Source organism: Siphateles boraxobius, unplaced genomic scaffold, assembly GCF_051911475.1.
Source record: "Siphateles boraxobius isolate OS27281-9 unplaced genomic scaffold, OSU_SipBor_1 43, whole genome shotgun sequence".
Classification (NCBI taxonomy): Eukaryota; Metazoa; Chordata; class Actinopteri; order Cypriniformes; family Leuciscidae; genus Siphateles; species Siphateles boraxobius.
In genome coordinates, this window is record NW_027509064.1 from 307,099 (window position 1) to 331,432 (window position 24,334).

The 24,334-nt window shown below is 44.1% G+C and overlaps 2 protein-coding genes across 2 annotated transcripts in view; one reads left to right on the forward strand and one right to left on the reverse strand.

Moving 5' to 3' along the window:
- The window catches only part of nkiras1 (NFKB inhibitor interacting Ras-like 1), a 375,749-nt gene that overhangs the window by 253,443 nt on the left and 97,972 nt on the right, over positions 1-24,334 (forward strand). The window lies entirely within an intron of this gene.
- The window catches only part of maneal (mannosidase endo-alpha like), a 56,369-nt gene continuing 32,218 nt past the window's right edge, over positions 184-24,334 (reverse strand). The window contains exons 3-4 of the mRNA XM_077200092.1: positions 13,688-13,764; positions 184-2,206 (exon numbers count right to left, since the gene is read on the reverse strand). Coding sequence (XP_077056207.1) covers positions 1,570-2,206; positions 13,688-13,764 — 714 coding nt within the window. The 3' untranslated portion in view covers positions 184-1,569. The remainder of the gene's footprint in view (positions 2,207-13,687; positions 13,765-24,334) is intronic.

Sequence of the window (24,334 nt, forward strand, 5' to 3'; positions counted from 1 at the left end):
TTTGAATAGTGCATTTTACAATGCATGTGCACCCATGCTGGTCTGAAAACGAGGTGTGTTCAGGCACATTGTTGGCGTGTTGCTATTTTGAGGCAACTGAAATAGTATATATATATATATATATATATATATATATATATATATATATATATATATATATATATATATATATATGTTAATTAATTTTTTTTGTTATTTAAAGGTCCCATATTATCAAAACTTAAATTTTCTGGCTTTTTTCATGATAACCGAGGTCTACGGGCTATGAAACTACCATATAAGTTTCAAAACAGTCGATCCAAAGACAAATGCACACAGCCTGCATAAAGTAGCTGTGCCTTTTCATGAGCTGTTGTGATTTCTGTATAAATGTGATGTCAGAACTACTCAGTCACCGCCTTAAGTTACCTTCCCATCAAATGGTGGGTCACTCAGAAAACAACAGGCCAATCAAAAGAGAGGCTCATGAATATTAAGTAGACAGGCCAAAATTGACCTGTTCTTGGCAGAGCTCTTGAGAAAGGAGCTGTAAAAATATATTAAGATGGTTTTTGGTACTTATACCGCAAATATATATTCTTAAGGACATCAAAACCTAAAATAAAACTTCAGAAAGTTGTACAATATGGGACTCTTTAAAGAGTGCGTCAGTAGTATGCGCCTATAGGCGAGTACACTCCACAACGCGCATACACTTTGTCCCGTAGATGGCCTGCTCGTGCATGGAGCAGATCCGTCTCCTCGCTAGAGAACCGTTCAATTTTTCCGCTTGCAAATTTCATCATGTAAATAGCGAAGCCGCCTAGACGCGAGCGCAAATGGCTTTTAAAGGGAATGGCAGATGAGACACTGATTAGTTTATTGTACGTTATGCCCAAAACACACCCACTACTCATTAAGAGAATAAGGGACAAGACTTTTAGACCATGTGCCGGGCACGCAGACCATTTTTTCGTCGTTAAACTAGCAAAAGTGGATTTGGACACTCCCCAAAGTGCATTTGCACCGTGGACTTTAGACCATGCACTTAGATCGTTAAAATAGGGCCCTATCAAACTAGAAGTTTGGCGTCGCATCTTGAAGCTCAACACACAATCATCTTCATTAAAAGTAGTGAGACTAAATTATTGTACCAGTGCTGATGCCGCTTTTCTGATACTGCGATCTTTGATTTTGAAATTAGCTCACATTAACAAAAGGTACTGCCATCCGATCAGTAAAAACACACAAAGTGATCAGGTGTAAACAAGCCTTTCGTGTCTTGGGGGCAAACCTCATGATGAAGATATGGCTGATGATGGCCAATGGGTAACTTACACCAACTGAAGGATGACAGAATTTTCATTTTTTGGCAAACTGTTTTTGTAAATACTTACATCGAAACAAATACCTGCAAGAAAATTTACAGTAAATCAATCGTTTATCAATTAACCAAATGTGAGCGAGAAGGTCTTTCTAATTAGCTGCCATTAAAATGTATGCATAAATTGAAGGATCGTAATTGACAAAGTTAGTGTTAAAACAATTTAAACACAAAACTCAACAATGGTAAGATGTTAGGAGGTCCAATCACATAAGCCACTTATCTTTCTCCTTACTGAAATGTTCCGCCCATTTCCTGGTGAGCTCCAGGTAGTGGTTTGGCTGATGGGGTTTGTAGTCCAAATACAGACGGGCCACAGTCTTCTTAGGCACGGCCCTCTCAATCTGAGTTCCTTCATGCCATTCATTAAATGACGTGACTGTTATGATATCAGGCCTTACTGATATTGCCGCCTGCAAAGAGGTCTCGTAATATCGTCCATTCACTCTGTTGCGTGTGTTGTGGTTGTTCCATGGCCGAACTGCGGTGTCCATATAACCAGGTCCAGCACTAGGTACAAACAGTAAGTTGTTCTTGTCACAGAAAGCTTTGATTACTTTCCAGTTCTGGTGAGAAGATCCAAAGGAAAAGCCATTAGAAGCGAAGTAGGTGTACATGCCATCAAAACCACCAGCCTGGATTTCTTGCTTGTGGCGCTCTTCTACAATGAGGGCAATAAAGATGCCATCATAAGGAGTTCCTCGGAGACTGTGAGATCCTCTGACAGTTAGCAGCTCAGCCCAGGTCTCAGGTGGCATAAGGTAGGAGTCATACACATAAAAGAGTGGAAGGACCTTCCCAGTGCTGGACTTAAACCTGTAGAAAGCCCCATGTTTCCCATATCTGTAAAAAGATTTCAGGAGCGATGTGTTTATTTATAATGAACTCATTTTGGAGCTAAGCATGTATCACAGTTGTGATATTATAGTATATATACAGACTGTATTTGTTATTTAAATAATATGTTTTTTACAACACATTTATTGGTAACACTAAAAAAGCTCAATTAATTACCATTATGCATTAGGTATCATGAACTAATAACAAAACATTTTTAATCTACAGGTTTTTTTTAACATATTAGGTTGCATATACTGAGATTAGTTAATATATTGTGAATGCATAAATTAACTGTGAATATTATATTTAAGTATAAATATTACCTAACGTATTAACCAATTTTTTAACCAATGTTAATGAATCAAGCCTTATTGTAAAGTGTTACCCATTCCTTTCTTCTATGGAACACAAAAGAAGATATTCTTGTAACCAAACAGTTTTGGTTACCATTGATGGCCACTGTATAAAAAACACACAAAAACACTGAAGCACCTCTCAAAATAATGTGTTTGGGGGGGGTATAGTTCATATTATGTATGAACTATCCCTTTATCCTTAGTTAAATGTTAATTTAAACATTTACTTATTGTTAATTCATGTTAGCTCCATTAAATTAATATTAAAATCAACTTAACAAATTAACACATTTATAAGTAGTTGTATTTTTATTAGCTAATGTTAACAAAGATTAATAAATAATGGGTTAAAATAAGGTTCCATCTTGTTAACATTAACTACAGACGTTAACCTGAACTAACAATGAAAAATACTTTCAAAGCCTTTATCTTAATCTGAGTTCATCTTAATTTTTTACCATTTACTAACATATTATTGAAATCAAAAGTTGTATCTATTAATATTATTTAATGGACCTGAGCTAAAATGAACTAACAATGTGCAGTTGTATTTTTATTAAATAATTTAAACAAAGATTAATAAATACTGTAACAAATGTCTTTCTCATTGTTATTGTTAGTTAATGCATTAACTAATGTTGTAAAGTTTTACCAAAATATAATAAAGATGTATAATGTACATGCTGTTGTTCCCCTTCGTCAGTCACTGAGTAAGTCTAGACAGACGAATGGGGATCGCTTGCGAGATCCAATCTCCTTCGAGTGAAACTAAACGAGCCAATGCACATTGGTATGCGATAATTGCACCAGCTGCTGTGAAGCGGTCCCTCGCATCCTTGTCTTTCGCTTCGGAGCCAGATGGTGTATGCTGTTCCCGTCTCCTGCAAAGATCTACTGAGTGTCTTCGAGTCTCTGCCAAGAAGAATCTCTGGTTCGTGGTGTTGGTGTGATGGCGCTGTCAGCGAGGGTCGCGATCTCTCTGCGTCTTCTCTTTCACGAGTTCACACTTACATCAATTAAACAGAGTAAAGAATATGCGTATTTGGCGTGCTGTCCGGGGGGAGGGCTCAGAGCTCTGAATTTTTGCCTGAACCCAGAGTATCCCCCCCCCCCCCCCTCGTTGTAAGTGTATTTAGGACTAGAAGTGAGGAGATGGGATGGTGGAGGGATGCTGTTAAACTGTCAACGAACGGAGGTAAGTTTGCTGTATATATACACCTCTTGACTAGTTGATTGAGTTGATTAGCAGAGTGTGCTCAACACATGTCTAATAAGGTTTGATTATCTGAGTGTGCTCCACGTGTGTTTAATTAGGTTTAATTATCTGAACGTGCTCCTCCAGAACTTTGTTAATAAAACATAATTTCAGGAGTTCACAATTACATCAATTAAACAGAGAAAAGATTATGCGTATTTGGCCTGCTGTCCGGGGGGATTGCTCCGAGCTCGGAATTTTTGCTCAAACCCAGAGTACTCCCCCAAAAGCAAAAAGAGCAAAGGACAGCCGTCCGAATTAACGCAGAGATTTGGGGGGCTGGCGTTTGGAGAAGAAGCCTGGTTGCTTGACCAGGAGGGCCTGCTGGGTCAAGAACGGGGAGCAGTCATAATTGGAACAACCAGTCGGGAGGGCTCGCTCCATTTCTTGACGGGAGCAGCTCACGGCATCTGACCGGCGAGCCCTACCGGCAGATAAATGAGGAACAGCGTGATTTAAGCCGCATGACTAGGAGGGCCTGTGTTGCCGTTTCATGGCAGGAGCAGCTCACTGCGCTAGGCGGACGGGCCTACTGGCTGACGACTGAGGAGCAGCAATATTTGGGGAGAAGGCCCATGTAGCTTCCGACAGGAGCAGCTCACGGCGTCGGGCTGGAGGGCCCTACCGGCCGACGGCGGAATGACGAATTTTAGAAGCCAGGCCGGAAGATTTCTTGCTGTGTACGCTGGGAAATCGATACCTGCTGGATGGGAAAGAGGAAATATAGATGAATAGAATAGATGCTACGTCCACTGGGAGACCAATGGCGCTGGACAGAGAACAAGGAAGCCTAGATGCTCGCTATGTCCGCTGGGCGACCAATGCTTGCTGGACGGAGAAAGAAAAACAGATGCATGTTACGTCCGCTGGGAGAACAATGCTCACTGGACAGAGAAAGAGGAAACCTAGATGCATGCAACGTCTGCTTGGAAACCAATGCTCGCTGGATGGAGAAAGAAAAACAGATGCATGCTATGTCCGCTGGGAGACCAGTGCTCACTGGACAGAGAAAGAGGAAACCTAGATGCACGCTACATCCGCTGGGAGACCAATGCTCTCTGGACGGAGAAAGAAAAACAGATGCATCCTACGTCCGCTGGGAGAGCAATACTCGCTGGACGGAGAAATAAAAACAGATGCATGCTATGTCCGCTGGGAGACCAATGCTCGCTGGACAGAGAAAGAGGAAACCTAGAATCATGCTACGTCCGCTGGGAGACCAACACTCGCTGGACGGAGAAAGAAAAACAGATGCATGCTATGACCGCTGGGAGACCAATGCTCGCTGGACAGAGAAAGAGGAAACCTAGATGCATGCTACGTCCGCTGGGAGACCAATGCTTGCTGGACGGAGAGAGGTTTATGGGAATATTAGTTCTGAATAGTGAGGCACTGGAGTTGGGGATTGGTCCGCTTCAGGAGCCAGCGTCCTGAATTTCTGAAACAGAAAGCGAGACAGAGAAATTGATCACACGCTGAGATCCAAGGCGTCTTAAAAGTGGCATTAGAGCTGGTGAATGGGAACGGCCTTTATTAATGCATTTAACAGTTGCGTCATTGTCGCAATGCACTAAAACACTGCTGGTGGCCCATCCTTTTCGCCATAGGAAAGCTGCTACTACAAGTGGGTAAAGCTCAAATAGTGCTGAGGACTGGTTTGTGTTCCTGGAGTTGGGGGGGGGGGGGGGCATGGAGACGCAAACCACCGTCCTTGGTAGAAACCCCCGAAGACCACTGAGGGGGCCACATCTGTGAATAATTGGATATCGATTGGAGAAAGAACGAGATTGTTATAGAGAAAAGATAAGCCGTTCCAATGTTTTAGGAAAGTTATCTATAACCTGAGTTTGTCGCGGCACGTCTGAGATATGGAAATGAGGTCCTCTAGCACGTGAACTGAAGAGGCGAGTGAGAGGAGATGCAAAATAAAAGGGCGGCCTTGTGGAATGATACGCATTGCAAAGTTTTAGTGGCCGAGCAGGGATAGGAGTTCGCGTTTGGAACAATTTGAACTGTCTATGAGGGTAGATAAGACGAGTATGGTCCTGTCGATTTTTTCCTTTGGAAGCCTGGAATTTAACTGAATCTAAGTTAATGCCGAGGAACTCAATGGATGTGGTGGGACCCATGGTTTTTTCCTGGGCGATAGTGATCCCGAGCTCAGAAAAAACTTTTTGAACGTGAGGATATGATCAGCTGGGATGGCGTCGGGAGGTGAAATGATTAGGAAGTCGTCTAGCAAGTGAATGAGGTGAGGAATTGCGTGATTGTTCGACAAAATCCAGCAAACGGCATCTGATAACATGTCAAAAATTTTGGGGCTGCTTTTGCATCCGAAAGTTAAGCGTACGGAAAAATAGAATTTTCCGTGCTAGCGTACACCGAATAAGTGCCATGAATCCGGATGGATGGGCATCACTTGGCAGAAGTGATGTCAATTTTGGCAAGCCAAAGCTCCCCGACCACGATTTTTACCATATCGACCGCCTGATCTATGTCGTGGTATTTGAGATAAAATTTGTCAAGAGGGATCAAGCTGTTAATGCTTGGGAATGGGGAATTAAGTCGGGCAGACAGATCGATTATAAGGCGTTTTTTACTTGAACATTTTCTTGTAACCACTTCAATGGGGCTAATACGAAAAACTTCAAAAGGTGGAACGCCGAAAGGGCCAATCCTGAATCCTGACTCGACTTCTTTTTTAATCAGGTTGTCTACTACGTCGGGCTCAGCAAGAGCAGATTGGAGATTATTACGGACAATGTTTCGAGCACAGACAGAAGATAGTTTGTGAAGTCGGTGTCCGGGTGGGGAGCTAGTCGACCGATAGGCGAGAAATATTCACAGGAGTCGATAAGTAATTTTTAGATTTTTTATTGACTGCTTTGTACACTGGGCAAACATGACGAGCATGGCCACCGCCGCAGAAATTGCAGACATGGAGATACCAGCAACGTTGTCTGTAACACTTCCAATGGTTAAAGCTGGTGCATGGCTGCCTGCTGTTTGAAAAGAAGGGAGCTCTTTCTCCATCAGGATTTGCATTGACTGCAGGTCTTGGTACAAAGCTGGTTGACTTAACTGGGGCTGTGTCTGGGCAGGGTGGAATGGAGGGGTTGATTTGTGGGCATGTCATGGTTGAATGTGCTACTGACCTGCATACCGCGCATGAAATGTTCCTGCAGCCTAGGAAAACCCTGCTGTGCAGATCTGGATCGAGTGCGCCCTAGTAAGGGCATTGGTTCCACTGGGCGACTCGGACCGAGCATTTGGCAGAGAATAACTTGTGGTAGGTGTAGAAGTGCCCTCCTTCATAGGACAGCGCAAGTTCGGCTATAATTGAAAGGTAATTGTTCAATTCGTGCCGCTTTTGGGGGAAGACTGAGCAAACTACTTCTGAGAAACGGGTAAAAGCAATAGTGAACTAAGAAAAAGAAAGTAAACGTGATGAATGTGGGTTTGGATTTTTTAAGTAACAGAAAAATCCCCGCAATCTATTTTTGCGGTTTGATTTGGATAAGGGTAACAGAGAGAGAAGAGATGAAAGATCTACGTCCGCACCTGACAGGATCTGTGCTCAGATGTTGTGAGACTTTGGGGGCGGCTCCGCAGCTGCTGGGATTGATGGGGCAGGCATCTGTGTTGCTGAGAAGAGAGAGTGCTGAGATTTTGCCGGGAGGAGAGACCTGGAAGGGAAAAAATCCGGGGCTGCGATTGTCCGTGGAGGCGGCCTTATGCTTGGATCCGCCTCTGGGGCTTGGGGAGGTAGATTGAAAGAAGCATGAGAAGGAAAAGAGGGTTGAAAATGAGAAGACTGGGCTTGTGCTGCAAGCGGAGGCAGCCTCACGCTTGCTTAAGCTGCAGGCCACTGAAAAGAGGAGGGGCTAGTAGCTGTCGCGAAAAAAGGTTGGAATGATTGGGCCACCGTTGCTAACGGAGGCAGCCTCACGCTAGCATCTAGAACGGGTCCTGAAGACCACTGAAAAGGAAAAGGATTAGAAACAGCGGGAGCAACAAACTGATATGCTGAGAGGGGGCCGGCGGGTATATATACACCTCTTGACTTGTTGATTGAGTTGATTAGCAGAGTGTGCTCCACTCATGTCTAATTAGGTTTGATTATCTGAGTGTGCTCCATGTGTTTAATTAGGTTTAATTATCTGAACATGCTCCTCCCGAACTTTGTAAAAAAAACATCATTTAGAGCATAAAAAGCTGTTTCACAGCTTTGTTGGTTCGGTGGGCGTGACGATTGAGAGTGAGTGCTCACACTAGGTTGCATTTCTGGTGTGTAGCCTTGGCTATCTCCCTGTGTATTTCAGCACCTCAGAGCACTTCTAAAAGAGCTAACACAATCTGTCTGCGTCTTTTACAAGATGTCATTCAGATTATGTGTTTCTGGATGCGGCCAATGTTTGACTCCGGCTGACAGGCATGATCGCTGTATCACGTGCTTGGGCTATAGGCACGCTGAAATGGCACTCATGGATGACTCAGGTTCTCATTGTGGGAACATGACCATCGCAGCGTTACGGTCGAGACTCCGTTACCTCGAGGTGGAGCCCCTTCGCTTATTCCCCAATCTAGCGCTTCTTCTGCCCAGCGCTTCTTCTCACCCAGCAGAAGAAGCCTACTTTCGGGTTAATAACCTTGGTGACCTGAGGATCACAGTAAGAGGTAACCCGCCGACCTGTCTCATCGGGCCCCTCACTCCACTATAACGCTACCCGCGGAGCCTCCAAGATAGTGCGCAGGGCTGTCCCCGGCGGTCCCAGTCGTTTCTTTTGGAGCTCCACCGGATGATCAAATGTCGGTCACTGCATCGGAGGGTGAGCTAATGTCCTCTAGGGATGAAGACTCGGCTGCGCTGCCTCCTTTGGGTGCGCCGGCATTGTCCGAGTCAGACCCAGAGCTCACAGCTATGCTTTTCCGGGCCGCCACAAGTGTCAGGCTCGAGTGGAACCCTCCACCGTGTCCCGAACCTTCGCGGCAGGACGATTGGTATCTCGGGGCGCCCCAGTGCCTTTCAGTGCCAGCATCCCGCCCCAGTACCTTTCTTTCCGGAAGTGCGTGAAGAGGTTACCAGAGTATGGACGGCACCTTTTTCTGCATGAAACCGTTCTAGTGCCTCTTCCTCCCTCTATACCCTCGAGGGCGGAGCAGCTAAGGGTTACGTGGAGATCTCCCCTGGTGGAGCAGTCTGTGGCGATGCAGCTGTGTCCCAAGACCACTACCTCCTGGTGGGGAAATCGTGCCTCCCCTCCTGGGCGTGTAAGTTCTCGTCCGCTCTCACGGACAAGGCTTACTCAGCCTGTGGAGAAGCTGCTTCCAACCCTGCATGCCATGGCGCTCCTGCAGGTCTACCAGGCCAAGACGCTCAAGGAATTGCACGAGGGTAGTTCCGACCCAGGGGTTGTGCAGGAAATGCGAACAGTGACGGCCTTGCCCTCTCCGAAAATCACTGCACCCTCCCTTGGACGGGCTTAGTCCACGTTAGTGGTCCAGGAGCGACACCTGTGGCTGAACCTGACCGGCCTCTTCGGCGACACTGTGGAAAACTTTACCCAGCAGTTTTCCGCAGCACAGAAGCAGATGGAGGCGATTAAGCACATCCTGCCCCGACAATCAGCTGCTCCGCCTGCTCGTCGCCGAGGGGCGCCCCCCTGCGGCCGCCTCAACCCATGCTCAGCCTAAGTAGCAGCCTCCACCCAGGCAGCAGGTGGCCGAGCACAAGAGGCGCGCCCAGCCCGTCCAGGCCCCCGCTAAATCAGGCGGCAAGCGTAAGGGCAAGCGGCCCTGAGACGGAGCAATGGAGGAAGTTGCTCTCTGGGAGATAGTGTCCGATCAGTTGTGCGAACACAGGGACATGGTGCTCCGTCACCTCAGTCTGTTGGGCTTTCGGGTAAACTGTGACAAGAGCAAACTCTCCCCTGTGTAGAGGATCTCTTATCTCGGTATGGAGTTGGACTTGGTCAACCAGACAGCGCGACTCACAGAGGAGCGCCTCCGGTCAGTGTAGAACTGCTTGAGTACAATCAAGAGCAGGACAGCGGTCCCACTGAAACTTTTTCAGAGGCTCCTGGGGCATATGGCATCCGCAGTAATGCCGCTCAAATTACTTCATATGAGCCCGCTTCAGCACTGGCTTCACGGCCGAGTCCTGAGATGGGTGTGGCAGAGCGGGACGTACCGGTAGCATTGCCTCCAAACCTTCAGCCCGTGGTTGGACCCTTCGTTTCTACGGACAGGTGTTCCCCTAGAACAAGTGTCCAGGCATGCTGTGGTCTTCACGGATGCCTCTGCTACCAGCTGGGGGACCACGTACAACGGACATGCAGTTTCAGGTCTGTGGACGGGGCCTCAACTGCATTGGCACATCAATTGCCTCGAGTTGCTCACAGTACGCCTTGCGCTGGGCCGCCTCAGAGGGCCGCTAAATGGCAAGCACGTACTAGTCCGTACGGACAACACTGCAACCGTTGTGTACATCAACCGTCAAGGTAGTCTACGCTCCCACTCGCCGACCATCACCTCATGTGGAGTCAGAAGCATCTGAGGTCGCTTTGTGCAATTCACATTCCTGGCGTGCTCAATCATGCAGCCGACGAGCTTTCACGACAACCTACGCCTCTGGGAGTGTGGCGTCTCCATCCCCAGGTAGGCCAGCTGATATGGGACTTGTTTGGAGCCGCTCAGATAGATCTGTTTGCCTATTTGGACTCGACCCATTGCCAGTTGTTTTATTCCCTGACCGAGGGGACACTCGGCACGGATGAACTGGCGCACAGCTGGCCCCGGGGCCTACGCAAGAATATGTTTCCCACATACCCCTTTTCCACCAAAGCGTTTTGAGAGCCGGTTCGGAGCCGGTGCCTGCGCGCGAACCAGTTCTTTGTGTTTCGACAGCCAAAGAACCGGTTCTCGGCCAGGAAAACTGGTTCCAAAGCGGCACCAACTCTTTGCTGGACTAGAACCAGAGAACCGTTCTTTTACCACGTCATGCTTACGTCGGGGGCTGGGGGCGGGTTTAGATGTGTCCTAAACATCTTTTCTGACCGCAAAGCCAGGAGAAACATTTGCAGAAACACGATGTAGTCCGCCATTGTAATTGTTATGCTTGAAGTTGGCGCAAGCGTTTCTAGCTTTTTTAAAAAAAAATTTATTGAAAACATTATGTAAGCAAAGAAGAAAACAGTCACAAAATAGAACAAATAAACGGAGAGAAAAAAGACAAGACAGTGTACATAACTAATCAGAAAAGATTACATATCAAAGGAAAAGATTAAAAGACTTACATATTTCAATTGTTTTTAAAGCCTTCTTGGTTCACGAGTTAGAGATAATCCCAAAGTAATGTTGTACTTGCAAGCGTTTCTAGCTGAGACGTAAAGCAACGTACACAGTGACGTAACGACGTCGTTCGCTGGGCGCTCTAGAAGTGGAAAAACAAACAGGTTCTGAGGAGGTTCGCAAGTTGAACCAACTCCGAACCAACTTTGAACCAGCACCAGTTCCGAACCCGTTCTTTTTTGGTGGAAAAGGGGTAACAGTGAGCCTTCAGACACAGACACATTGCAAAGTCAGGTAGGACAAGGGGCAGGTCTTGTTAGTTGCGCCGTATTGGCCCAACCGGACCTGGTTCCCAGAACTCATGCTCCTAGTGACACTAGTCCTTGGCCCATTCCTCTGAGAAAGGACCTGCTTTCTCAGAGATGGGGCAGTCCATGGCACCCGTGTCCAGACCTCTGGAAACTCCATGTCTGGTCCCTGGATGGGACACGGAGGTTCTAGGTGACCTACCCCAGGCGGTGGGAGACACCATCACTTCTGCTGGAGCCCCCTCAACGAGGCGCCTCTATACTCTGATGTGGAACCTATCAAACCCACCGGGAAGACCCCCAAAGATGTCCAATCAGAGTCATGCTTTCTTTCCTGCAAGATGGGTTGGAGCAAACTGTCTCCCTCCACCCTTAAAGTGTATTTTGCCGCTATTGCTGCACATCACGATGCAGTTGAAGGTAAGTCATTGGGAAAGCATGATCTCATCATCAGGTTCCTGAGGGGTGCGAGGAGACTAAATCCAACTCGCCCCCCCTCCCTTTGTACCCTCTTGAGACCTGTCTCTGGTGCTCAGCGCACTGAAGAGACCTCCCTTTGAACCATTGCAATCAGCTGAGTTAAAGATCCTGTCACTAAAAACAGTGCTCCTGACAGCTCTGGGTTCCATCAAGAGGGTAGGGGACCTGCAAGCATTTTCGGTCGACGACTCGTGCCTAGAATTCGGGCCGACCAACTCTCACGTTGTCCTGAGACCCCGGCTTGGATATGTGGCCAACCACTCCATTCAGGGACCAGGTAGTGAACCTGCAAGCGCTGCCTTCGGAGGAGGCAGACCCAGCCCTGGCTTTTCTCTGTCCCGTCCGCTCCTTGCGATTTTACGTGGACAGAATGCAAAGCTTTAGGACCTCAGATCAGCTCTTCGTCTGTTACGGAGGAAAGGCTTTCTCCAAGCAGAGGATGGCCCACTGGATAGTGGATGCCTTCGCCTTGACTTACAAAGCCCAAGGCGTGCCTTGCCCGTTCGGGTTGCGAGCACACTCAACTACTGGTGTTGCTTCCTCCTGGGCGCTGGCTCAAGGTGCCTCACTGACAGATATATGTAGAGCTGTGGGCTGGGCGACACCTAACATGTGTGCTAGATTCTATAACCTCCGTGTAGAGCCAGTATCTTCCCGTATACTCGCCCCCAGTGGCCAGTAGCGTGAGGGACCCATTCTTAGTGTCGGCTTGCAACGCCACTCCCATATACGTGCGTCTATTTGCTCCAGTAGTGTTCCCCAGAAATGGCTAAACCTGTGAGTTCCTCCGTCACCCCTGTGGCAGTCAGACGTTGCGGAGCGTCTGAAGCCAGGCCTACACTCGTATGCATTGTGAAACCTGTGTTAGGCCGGGTTTACATATGGACCCACTGTGGTGACCCAATATGTGTATTCCTCCACGATCAGCTCCTCTGCGGACTAGCCAGTGTCTTTCCCTCGACAGAGCCCATTCTGTCATCTCTGCTGGTGTTCTTTCCCCCCTATAACTAGGCTGGAACCACCCCAGAGACTGCCATTTGTTGTACTACCCTCTTTGGCTAGTCCATATGTGTATCCACTGCACAGCGTGTGTTGGTTATATTTGTACATTTAATTTTACGTTTATTTTTTATTTTTACATGGAACATTTTCTAAAAAATAAATAAATACAAAATAACCTAACTACAACACTGTACAGTGTTCTAAAAAGGTTTGAGCTTGCTGGGTTGTTATGTGTCCTTGTTCTAAAGGTGAGTATCTCAGAACACATGGTTCCACAGCATTGCAGCTGTCTGTATTACCTGATACGTAGACCATGTAAACCTACACTTAACCTAGATCAGTTTTACATAATGTCTTTCTTTCCAAAGTATTCCAGTTGCTGGAGAAGAACAGTTCATGGTTAAATAACTTTATAACGTGTTCGCTAAAAAAAAAGAAATAAAGAAATACACAGCCTGTTACAGTCAGTAGATTGTTATAGTGCTATAGATTTACAGACTGCAGGCATTGTTACAGGCTTTAAGGTTAGCCGCAATTGCATCAGGTAATGTTATATGTTCTGTTTCATGAATTATTAATGGAAGAAAAGTCCTCTATTTTTAAAACACCTCTCTCTTTTTCCTTTGGCCAGGCTGGATTGAATTCCATCCCTATCTCCTGAGTTCAAAGCAAACCAGTTCATCAGGATGGAGAAGGGCTAGACTTTCAGGTAAGCAGACAGGAAGTCTCTGAACTTTACAGTCGGAACGGTGCAAGAGGTATGGAGGTATGATAGTGAGGAGGTGCAACCTACTTGTCAATGATGTATTTGATGTTGTCATGCACACTGAGGTCTGTCCGGCCTTTGTAGGGCTGCAGGTGAAACGCAACCTGTAAAGAATTGGATTTAATTAAATAAGGAAGAAAATAAATCCCTAGCAGTATCTAAATCAGTTATTTTAAATGTGTCATTCAAACATACAGCCAACATCTGCCTGTAATAAACTGATACATATCTTGATGATACAGTGAAACTCACACTTAAAAATGTGTGAATGAATGACATGCATTAGATGCAAAATATCAAAACAAGTGTCATCTGATCAAACAAATGCGGCAGGACAAATTTTATGCCGGTGTGTCAATGATTTTTCGGGGGTTTTAACAATGGAGACATTTACTGGAATGTTCCCGGCGCCCCCCTGCAGTTTTAGTCTGGTTATACTCTCACTTTATTCTATCGAACACTGGTGCATTTACGTTCATTCTTACGGCATCACAAACTTACACAGCGCATGATAGAAAACAGAATGTGGTTCAATATGTTGGTTTTCTATTATAAATTTGGTGCTATTATGTGCAGCAGAGAGAACAACAATTGTGTCCATGAAGGCAGCTTTCTGCTACTTGCAAACGGATTCTTTTAAAAATATAGCTGACTGTGAGCCATTGATTAGCCAGTTTTATTGGACTCACTCTGCAGGATTTAACTGCATCCTCACTCTCAATCGTACCCAAGGTAAATCATCACCACTGTCATCCCCAATCAGGGCCTTAGATAGGGTATCCAGGGTGTCCCCCTCAGTTGAAATTGTGTTCTGGGGTCAATGGGTGACTGTCTTATAGTTACCCAAATGTTGGGTAGTCTGGGTAGTCCAAACCAGGTAAAAACCCACTGAAGCTAAGCAGGGTTGAGCCTGGTCAGTACCTGGATGGGAGACCTGCTGCTTGAAAATGTGTTAGTGAGGCCAGTAGGGGGTGCTCACCCTGTGGTCTGTGTGGGTCCTAATGCCCCAGGATAGTGATGGGGACAGTATACTGTCAAAAAGCACTGTCCTTTGGATGATACCTTAAACCGAGGTCCTGACTCTCTGTGGTCATAAAAATCCCAGGATGTCCTTGGAACAAGTAGGGGTTTAACCCACTCTGTCTCCTCTCCATCAATAAGCTTGTGTATGGTTGGCGTTCTGGTGCAATATGGCTGCTGTCACATCATCAAGGTGGATGGTGCACTTTGATGGTGGTTGAGGATATTCCCCCATTCCATATGTAAAGCGCTTTGAGTACACAGTTAAGCGCTATATAAATGTAACAAATTATTATCTTTGTTGAAACTGGATAAATTTGACAACGGACATCTTGTGTCCTCTACTAAAAGAAAACTTCCTGAGGGGAAACTTCCTGAATGAAATTAAGGTTTGTTTTAAATTGTTTTCCTATCAAATTATTACTGTACAAATAGGAAAAGTGATGTAGTCTCATACTACGTTTAATTTAATACAAAGTACATTAAACAAAGTACATTAACCTCTGAAGATAGCGCCGCGGATGGCTGCCTCGGTGTGGAGCTCTCCAGCTATTGTGTTGTTTTTGTTCGTTTGTTCTGCGTTTAGTCATTCTTTTCCTATCAGTTTCACCAAAGACGAACTACTGGACATTAGGAAACACACACCAGAAACCTTTTCTACAGTTTTTGATTATTCGGACGTTTTGCTGGACATTCTCGTCAGAGGGGCAGCGGTGTTGTTCAAACGCGCGTTCAGACGCAAAGGCGGGAAGTTAGCCGGCGCGCTGGTTAAACTCCGCGAGCGCAGCCTGCGCACTGCACTCCCCAGTACTCATCTCGCGAATCTCCGATCCCTTCCTAACAAAACGGATGAACTTCTTCTCCTCACCCACACTAACAAGGATTTTTTAAACTCTGCTGCTTTGTGCTTCACTGAAACCTGGCTGAGTGAAGCCATACCGGACAACGCAGGCTTCCAGCTGTTCAGAGCGGATCGCATCGCGGAGCTAACGGGGAAAAATGAGAGGTGGTGGATTGTGTTTCTACATTAACGAAAGTTGGTGTTCAGATGTAACAAACCAGATGTGCTCTCCTAATTTAGAGGCACATTTCATGAACTGTAAACCCTTCTACTCGCCTCGGGAATTTTCCTCTTTCATTCTCGTGAAATGTGCGTGAGCGCGGCGCTACAACAGCTGGCTGAACAAGTAGCTGAAACGGAACAAAGGTACCCAGACTCTCTTTTAATCATTCTTGGGGATTTTAACAAAGCAAATCTTTCCCGTGAACTACCAAAATACAGAGAGCACGTTACATGTCCCACCAGAGACAGTAATATACTGGAACACTGTTACACCACAATAAGAAATGCGTATCACTCGGTCCCACGGGGAGTTTTGGGGCTCTCTGATCACTGTTTGGTTCATCTCATACCGACCTACAGGCAGAAACTGAAATCAGCTAAACCTGTAATAAGGTCTGTAAAAAGATGGACTAATGAAGCAGAGCAGAATCTACAGGCCTGCTTTGATTGCACTGATTGGACTGTTTTTGAAGCGGCTACCAACGATCTGGATGAGCTCACATATACTGTAACATCATATATAAGTTTCTGTGAGGATACATGCATTCCTACCAGGACATTCTTATCATTCACTAATGATAACCCATGGTTTACTGGGAAACTCAAACACCTTCGTCATGCCAAAGAGGATGCTTACAGAAGTGGGGATAAAATCTTGTATAACCAGGCCAGAAACAGATTGACAAAGGAGATCAGAGTTGCTAAAAGGAACTACTCTGAAAAGCTGAAAAACCAGTTTTCATCCAACGACCCATCATCAGTCTGGAATGGCCTGAGGAACATCACCAACTACAAGTCACCATCCCCTCGATCTGTGGACAATCAACACCTGGCTGACGATTTTACTGCCGGTTTGAAAAGCCCTCATTCACACCACACACCCGGTCTGATCTACATTTCACACATTCACCATCACCTCCTGCCATTCAACCTGAGCTTAAGAGGACGTGAGCAGAGTCTTCAAGAAACAGAAGACTAGGAAAGCCTCAGGCCCAGACGGCATCTCATTTGCTTGTTTAAAAGCCTGCGCTGACCAACTGGCCCCGGTCTTCACGCAGATCTTCAATAGATCATTGGAGCAGTGTGAAGTTCCCTGCTGCTTCAAACGCTCCACTATCATTCCTGTCCCCAAAAAACCCAAAATCACTGGACTTAATGACTACAGACCTGTCGCTCTCACGTCTGTGGTCATGAAGTCGTTTGAAAGACTGGTGCTGGCCCACCTGAAGGACATCACCGGACTCCTGCGGGATCCCTTTCAGTTTGCTTACAGAGCAAACAGGTCTGTGGATGATGCAGTCAACATGGGACTGCATTATATCCTGCAACATCTCGACAGATCAGGGACTTATGCAAGGATCCTCTTTGTGGACTTCAGTTCGGCCTTCAATACCATCATGCCTGGTCTTCTCACAGCCAAACTGACCCAGCTCTCCATGCCATCCTCGATCTGTCAGTGGATCACCAGCTTCCTGACGGACCAGCAGCAGCGAGTGAGACTGGGGAAACACACATCCAGGACACTCACAATCAGCACTGGCGCCCCCCAAGGGTGCGTTCTCTCCCCACTGCTCTTCTCCCTGTACACTAATGACTGCACTTCTAAAGACCCCACTGTCAAGCTCCTGAAATTTGCTGATGACACCACTGTCATCGGTCTCATCCAAAACGATGACGAGTCTGCTTACAGACTGGAGGTTGAACAGCTGGCTGTCTGGTGCAGTTATAACAACCTTGAGCTGAACACGCTCAAAACAGTGGAGATGATCGTGCACTTCAGGAGGAACAGCCCAGCACTCCCCCCACTCACCATCATGAACAGCACTGTGGAAGCAGTGGAGTCATTCAGGTTCCTGGGCACTATCATCTCTCAGGACCTGAAGTGGGACAATCACATTGACTCCACTGTGAAAAAGGCCCAGCAGAGACCTTCGCCAGCTGAGGAAGTTCAACTTGCCACAGGAGCTGCTGATTCAGTTCTACTCAGCCGTTATTGAGTCTGTTTTATGCACTTCCATCACTGTCTGGTTTGGTTCAGCTACCATATCAGACATCAGGAGACTACAACGGACTGCGGAGAGGATTATTGGTGCCCCCGTACAATCCCTCCAGGACCTGTACTCTTCCAGAGTGAGGAAGAGAGCAGGTAAAATCATCACAGACTCCACTCACCCTGGACACCTCCTGTTTGAACTGTTACCGTCAAGACGGCGACTCAGATCACTGGCCACTAGAACATCTCGGCACAGGAACAGTTTATTACCACAGGCCATCTCCCTTCTGAACAGTTAACACTCCTCCCAAGGCATATGCCTGTAAGTGCAATACTCCCACTGTTTAGTGCAATATCTTAAAAATTCAGGTGATATTTATATTTATATTTATTCATACTATACAAAATACTGTAAATATGTTCATTATCTGTAAATGTTTATTCTGACAAAACCCAACTGTGACCATATATGTTTATAGTATTTTCATATTTTTTATAATTTTATTTGTATAATTTGTATTACTATTTGTATTACAATTACTTGTTGTATCTGTATTTGTATATGTGCGCTGGAAGCCTCAGTACCAAGGAAACTTCTTGCAATAAAGCACACTTGGCAATAAAGCTCTTTCTGATTCTGATTCTGATTCTGACATGTTTTATGCAATCATACTTTCTAAAGTATGGCTTAAGTTTTCAAACAACATATTATTAATGTATTCACAATATATTTTTTCTGTTGATTTGATTATTTAACAAAAATAAAAAATAATAAAACAGATGCACTATTACATTTTTAGACACGATACAGCCTTCCTGTAGCTCAAGAGCTAGGCGCTAGAAATGCTAAAGTCATGGGTTCAATTCCAGGGAAAGCAAAAGCTGATAAAATGATTAATTTTAATGCAATATAAGTCGTTTTGGATACTGAACATATAGTTACTGAACAGTTACTGAACAGATTGCTCTATACTACTGCAACACCTTTTTAAGGTGGCTGTCAGATGACTTTCTCAAAGTCTCAGAAACATGGTACCTTAAGACACAGAGGCGTCATGTTGAACACTCCAAGGAGACAAACCCTCTCCACTTCATTGACAGCAACATGCACATGGCTGATTGAACTGCAAAACCCTCAGGGCCTTGAAAGGGAAAAGCCAAGCACAAACACCCACCATTTTTCCACACCGCCAATCTGGAAGGTCTTCATAAGCTGTTTCCATGACAACCTGCATTTGGCGACACAGCTCAATCCACCATGGACAGTTTGACATCACACACTTTGGATGAGAACATATACAGTACAACTGTTCCACTGAAACAGTCTTGAAAAGGAGATTGCTGATAAATCACAGGTGCTCAACACCTGAAGTGTTGCAAATTCTTCTGTAACCAATTGTTATGGTAATGACTTGTAATGGTAGAGTTGTCATTATAGAAAAAGAGGATTGAAAGAAAAATGCCTCTGTCAATATTCTTCACTCACCATGATGCATAAAAAAGGACTGTGGCATTACTGTATTTCCCATCATTTGTTCACGCATTCACTATTCATTACATAATGAATGCCACACTATAATTATATTCCAGTTAAAACAACAAAAAACATCATGTTTTATGAAAGGAAAACATTCACAATTCAGCTGAATTATGAATTTGCAAAAATGGAACACATTTTGCAAATCAGGTGTCATGCTCTAATATCTTATGCACTGCCATCTTACAGCCAAGGGAAGGTCTCTTTACGGAATGTTTTAAACATGAAATGTTAATGAGATTAAAATTTTTACTTCATAAAAACATACGCTTTGATGGTTGGAAAGATTTAAACATACTCAGAAGGACAAAAGTACTGATAAATCCTGTTTCATTTCAATGCCTGAATGTGTAGAGAACGAGGCATGGCCTTGAGCATGGTTATACGATACAGCGGTTGTTTTATGAGCACTAGAGTGACATCAGTGCACTCTCTCAGCCTATAAGCATTGCTGTGCCAGACAGCACGACAAACAGAAATGCAAAAAAAGAAAAGAAAATCACTGTAACATGGTTGTTTAAGACAGCACTATATTGCACAATCTTTCTGTCAAAGGCAAAAAACAACAACAACAAAAACAACAACAACAAAAAGCTGACAGCTAACCCACTGGGCAGAGTACTGACTCAAATATGACATTTATAGTGCATGGACAGGTTCTTCCCTTTCAAGGAAGTTTCTGAATATTGATTGATCTAAATAGTGAAAATAACAAGTAAAAAACTTGTAAATCAAATAATTTTATATATCGTTTAATAACATATAGTTTTATATATGCATGGGGTGTTCGTTAGCTGAAGGCATGCCATCGGAGTTTCCAGTATTGACAGCTCCATAAAATAGCCTACTGAAAGCCTGTAGATTTATAGTAGATTTATTGTATTGTATTGACGAATAAAAATAAAATCACAAACATGATGCTTATTTCACTTAATAATTTATAATTGAATGAACACATAATTAAATAATACAATTATTGTACATATAGCTTACATTTTATTTATATGTAATGTAGGCCTAATTTTATTTCAAACGAATGAGGAAAATAAAGTGGGTTGAATCCAAAAGAATTTTAGAATTGTTATCTGAAGCTAAAGGCTTGAAACTGAAGGCATGGCTCCCGCACTCCTGTTGATGGCACTGTTGCAGTAGACCGTTAAAAATTATAAATAGCTACACAAATAATATGTTTAGGTAACAACTGCATCTGTCTCTGAAAAAGAAAATCAGCAGTGATTGATTTTTATTTTCAAAGATTATTAGCAAAATACTCTTTTAAAGCGAACACCATTCCGTTCTTATTTCGAACCTGAACAAAAAATATTTTAACTGCACTGTTAACTGTCGCTGTAGATTTAGCAGCACAGTACTGTAAAAACCTACAGTACAATACTGCATTTCTATATTACAGTAAAATACCGTAATTTGCATTGCATTCTGGGCAATTTTGTTTGAGCGGGAACATTTTACAGTACATTTTAGTATTGCTGTAACCTAGCTATAACCTGGCTGTAATATGCCAGGCAATAATACAGGGTTGCTGTAAACAGAGAGTGCGCGCGCCGCCTGACTGACGTCAGAGCACAACTGCGGCAGAACACTCACTGGATTGATATCTTACTCCGTGGATATAAATTTGGTAAGTTAATTTTTAATTTTATAATAAGGTTTTAGGATTTAACGCTATAGTGTACATGGTTTTTAATGTGAAATGACAGTGCAAGTTTAGCCAGCGACGGTTGCAAAAACACAATCTGCTCTTTAACGTTACCCCACGGCTTGTGCTGACATTTTCAAATCTAACTCCGTGAATTAACATTACCTTACGGTTTATTTCGACCAAAACAGACTTGATGATTGTTGTAACGGTGGAAAGACAAATCGAGGGGGTCTTTTGTGAGTTTTATTTAGTTTCTGTCGAGTTTTAATTAAATGTGTTTTACGATGGTCTGCGAGATATGTTAACATTGCTGCATTTGACATAACGTTAGCCTATACGGAGGACATACAAACAAGGTTTGAAGGATCTTATAATAACAAAAATATCTAACTGTTATCGGATGACGAAGTTGATGAATGTTATGATTTTACGAACATGATCAATACTGTACCAAATTGAATAAGTCGTTTAGACACAAAAAAAGGTGAAAATAAGCCTTAAAAACACTGCACTTTCCTTTGCAACGCAAAATGAGCAATTTGGGCTTAGAGAGATTGGCTATTGGTACCAGTTTAGCCTTTTACTTCATTTCTATTTAGGCGGGAGACACAATTATAATGATTATTATAATAGGGCCTAATTAAAAACATGAATAAAGGTGTAAATTGTTGAAAAACCTTATCAGAGTCAATGATCTATTAGGCAACAAAGACAAGTAAAATGCATGCCAAAAAAAGCAAGTTCGAATAAGTCAAGGTCAAGTGAAGCTTATTTTTTATTAACCTAACTTAGATTTATTGTAAGCAGATTTATGAGATATATGTCCTCAACAAGCAACACATAACAATTAACTGAATAATATTTATTTTGATTTCTTACAGCTCTACAGTGTGGGGCAATTTTATTTGCAGCCTGGGAAGGAGTTTTCTGTAAGTATTAGCCATGTTAATACAATGGTTTAAACTTAAAGTTTTAAAATCTAAAGGTTATTTTTTAATTTGTTTTATTAAATTGGCTGTTTTTGTTATTTCTACAGAATTTTCTTTTACAATTGCTCTCTTTCACTGTCTGTCTCCTCATCTTTGGTGCTGTGGCTAACAGGCTTTGTCATATGTGTTTTTGTGTGTCATGTCTTTTTCAGTTTTGGTCATGAGTCCAATTTTCACCAAGTTCCAGTACCATCTCAAAGTCCCAGCCAACCCTTGCACTTTTAAGAATTTTCAAACTTTTAAGTCACATATGTATCGACACCATGACAAGGCAAGACTAATTTATTTGTCTAAACCAATCCTGAAGTTCACCCAAAAATGAAATTTGTCATCATTACTCACCCTCATGTTGTTCCAAACCTGTATGAGTTTCTTTCTTCTGCTGAACACAAAAGAAGATATTTTGAAGAATGTTGGTAATCAAACAATTGACGGTAGTCGTTGACTTCCATAGTATTTTTTTCCTACTATGTAAGTCAATAGCTACTTTCAACTGTTTGATTACCTATTTTCTTTAAAATATCTTCTTTAAAGGATTAGTTCACCTCAAAATGAAAATTTCCTAATAATTTACTCACCCCAATGCCATCCAAGATATCCATGTCTTTCTTTCCTCAGTGGAAGAGAAATTTTTTTTTTGAGGAAAACATTTCTGGATTTTTCTTAGAATAATGGACTTCAATGACAACCAGAGTGTTGAAGTCCAAATCAATGCAGTTTCAAAGGTCTTTGAAGTGCTTGAAACAGCTGTGCACGATCGCAGCTGAGGAGGGGGGTCTTATCTCACGAAACGATAGGTAATTTTCAAGTAAAAAAAATGTTTATATACTTTTTAACTACAATTGTTGGGATTGAGCTGATCTGCAACGCGCCGGGAACTACTACATCACGTTGAAAGGTCAGGCTCGATGTCATCGGTGTCGGCGGAAGTACCGACCCACTGTTTACAAAGCAACCAATACAATTTGAACTATCCTCCTTCGCACTGTCGAGTGGGGCGGTACTTCCGCCGACGCCGGCGACATCGAGCCTGACCTTTCAACATGATGAGGTAGTTCCCAGCACGTTGAAGATCAGCTCGATCCGAACAATTGTAATTAAAAAGTATATATATATATATATATATATATATATGTTTTTATTTAAATAACCTCGTTTCGCGAGATAAGATCCCCCTCCTCAGCTGCGATCGTGCACAGCCGTTTCAAGCACTTCAAAGACCTTTGAAACTGCATTGATTTGGACTTCAAAACGCTGGTTGTCATTGATGTCCATTATTCAAAGAAAAATCCAGAAATGTTTTCCTCGTATGTAACCCTGGTTCCCTGAGAGGGAACGAGACGCTGCGTTGAGACGCGGTGGGAACGCTCTGCGTGATTGCGTCGTGAAGCACGTGTATAATCAGTCCAATGGAAGAGCGAGACGTCATAGGCGGGTGACGTCATAGACCAGAAAGCTATAGAGCACACCTGAAAACAGACCGCGACAGCTTCTGATAGGCCTGAAGCAAGTCGATCAGGCATGCAGGAAGTATGGCAGGAGAACGCAGCGTCTCGTTCCCTCTCAGGGAACCAGGGTTACATACGTAACCTGAGACGTTCCCTTTCAAGGGAACTCGAGCTGCGTTGAGACGCGGTGGGAACCCCATCGCCACTACGCCATAAAGACAAATGCCCGTTCTGTGTGAAGTCTTTGCGCACACTAAGAAGCAAGCAACCTAGCCCCAGGAGTGGAGAGGTCTAGGTCATCAAATCTGACAAATGTATGTGGTGAGGACCAGCATTACAAATATCCTGAAGGGAAACACCCGAAATTAAAGCCTAGAGGCAGCCATACACCTTGTAGAATGGGCGTGAACAGCCATAGGTGAAGGCTGGTGCCGCTTCATAAGCAAGTGAGATAGCCTCAACTACCCACTTGCTCATTATCTGTTTAGATGCAGGGCAACCTATCTTAGGTTACCCGAAGCAGACAAATATTTGTTCTGATATGCGCCACTGAGCAGCTCTGTGGACATACGCATCCAAAGCCCGGACAGGGCATAACAGATTAAGTTTTTCCTGATCTGGGGTATTAAAGGTGGAGAGCAGAAGGCCTGGAGCACAAATGACCCACACATTTAGTAGGGACCTAGAAATACAAACCGACCTGTGGTGTAGAAATACTACCACCAAACCAGGTGCAAATCCAAGTACGTGCAGGCCTCAGCCTCATGTACCATGGAGAAGACGAAATTAAGGATCTCTCCTCAGAGATAACCCAGCAAAGAAACATTCAATACTGAAATCAAGTACTGTACCAACAGGGCAGAAAAAAGATTCAGAAGGCGTTCTCTGCACCACGCAGAGAACAGCATATTTAGTCTTCTCGTGGAGAGAGCTCTAGACTGGAGTATGTTCTCCATGACCTCGG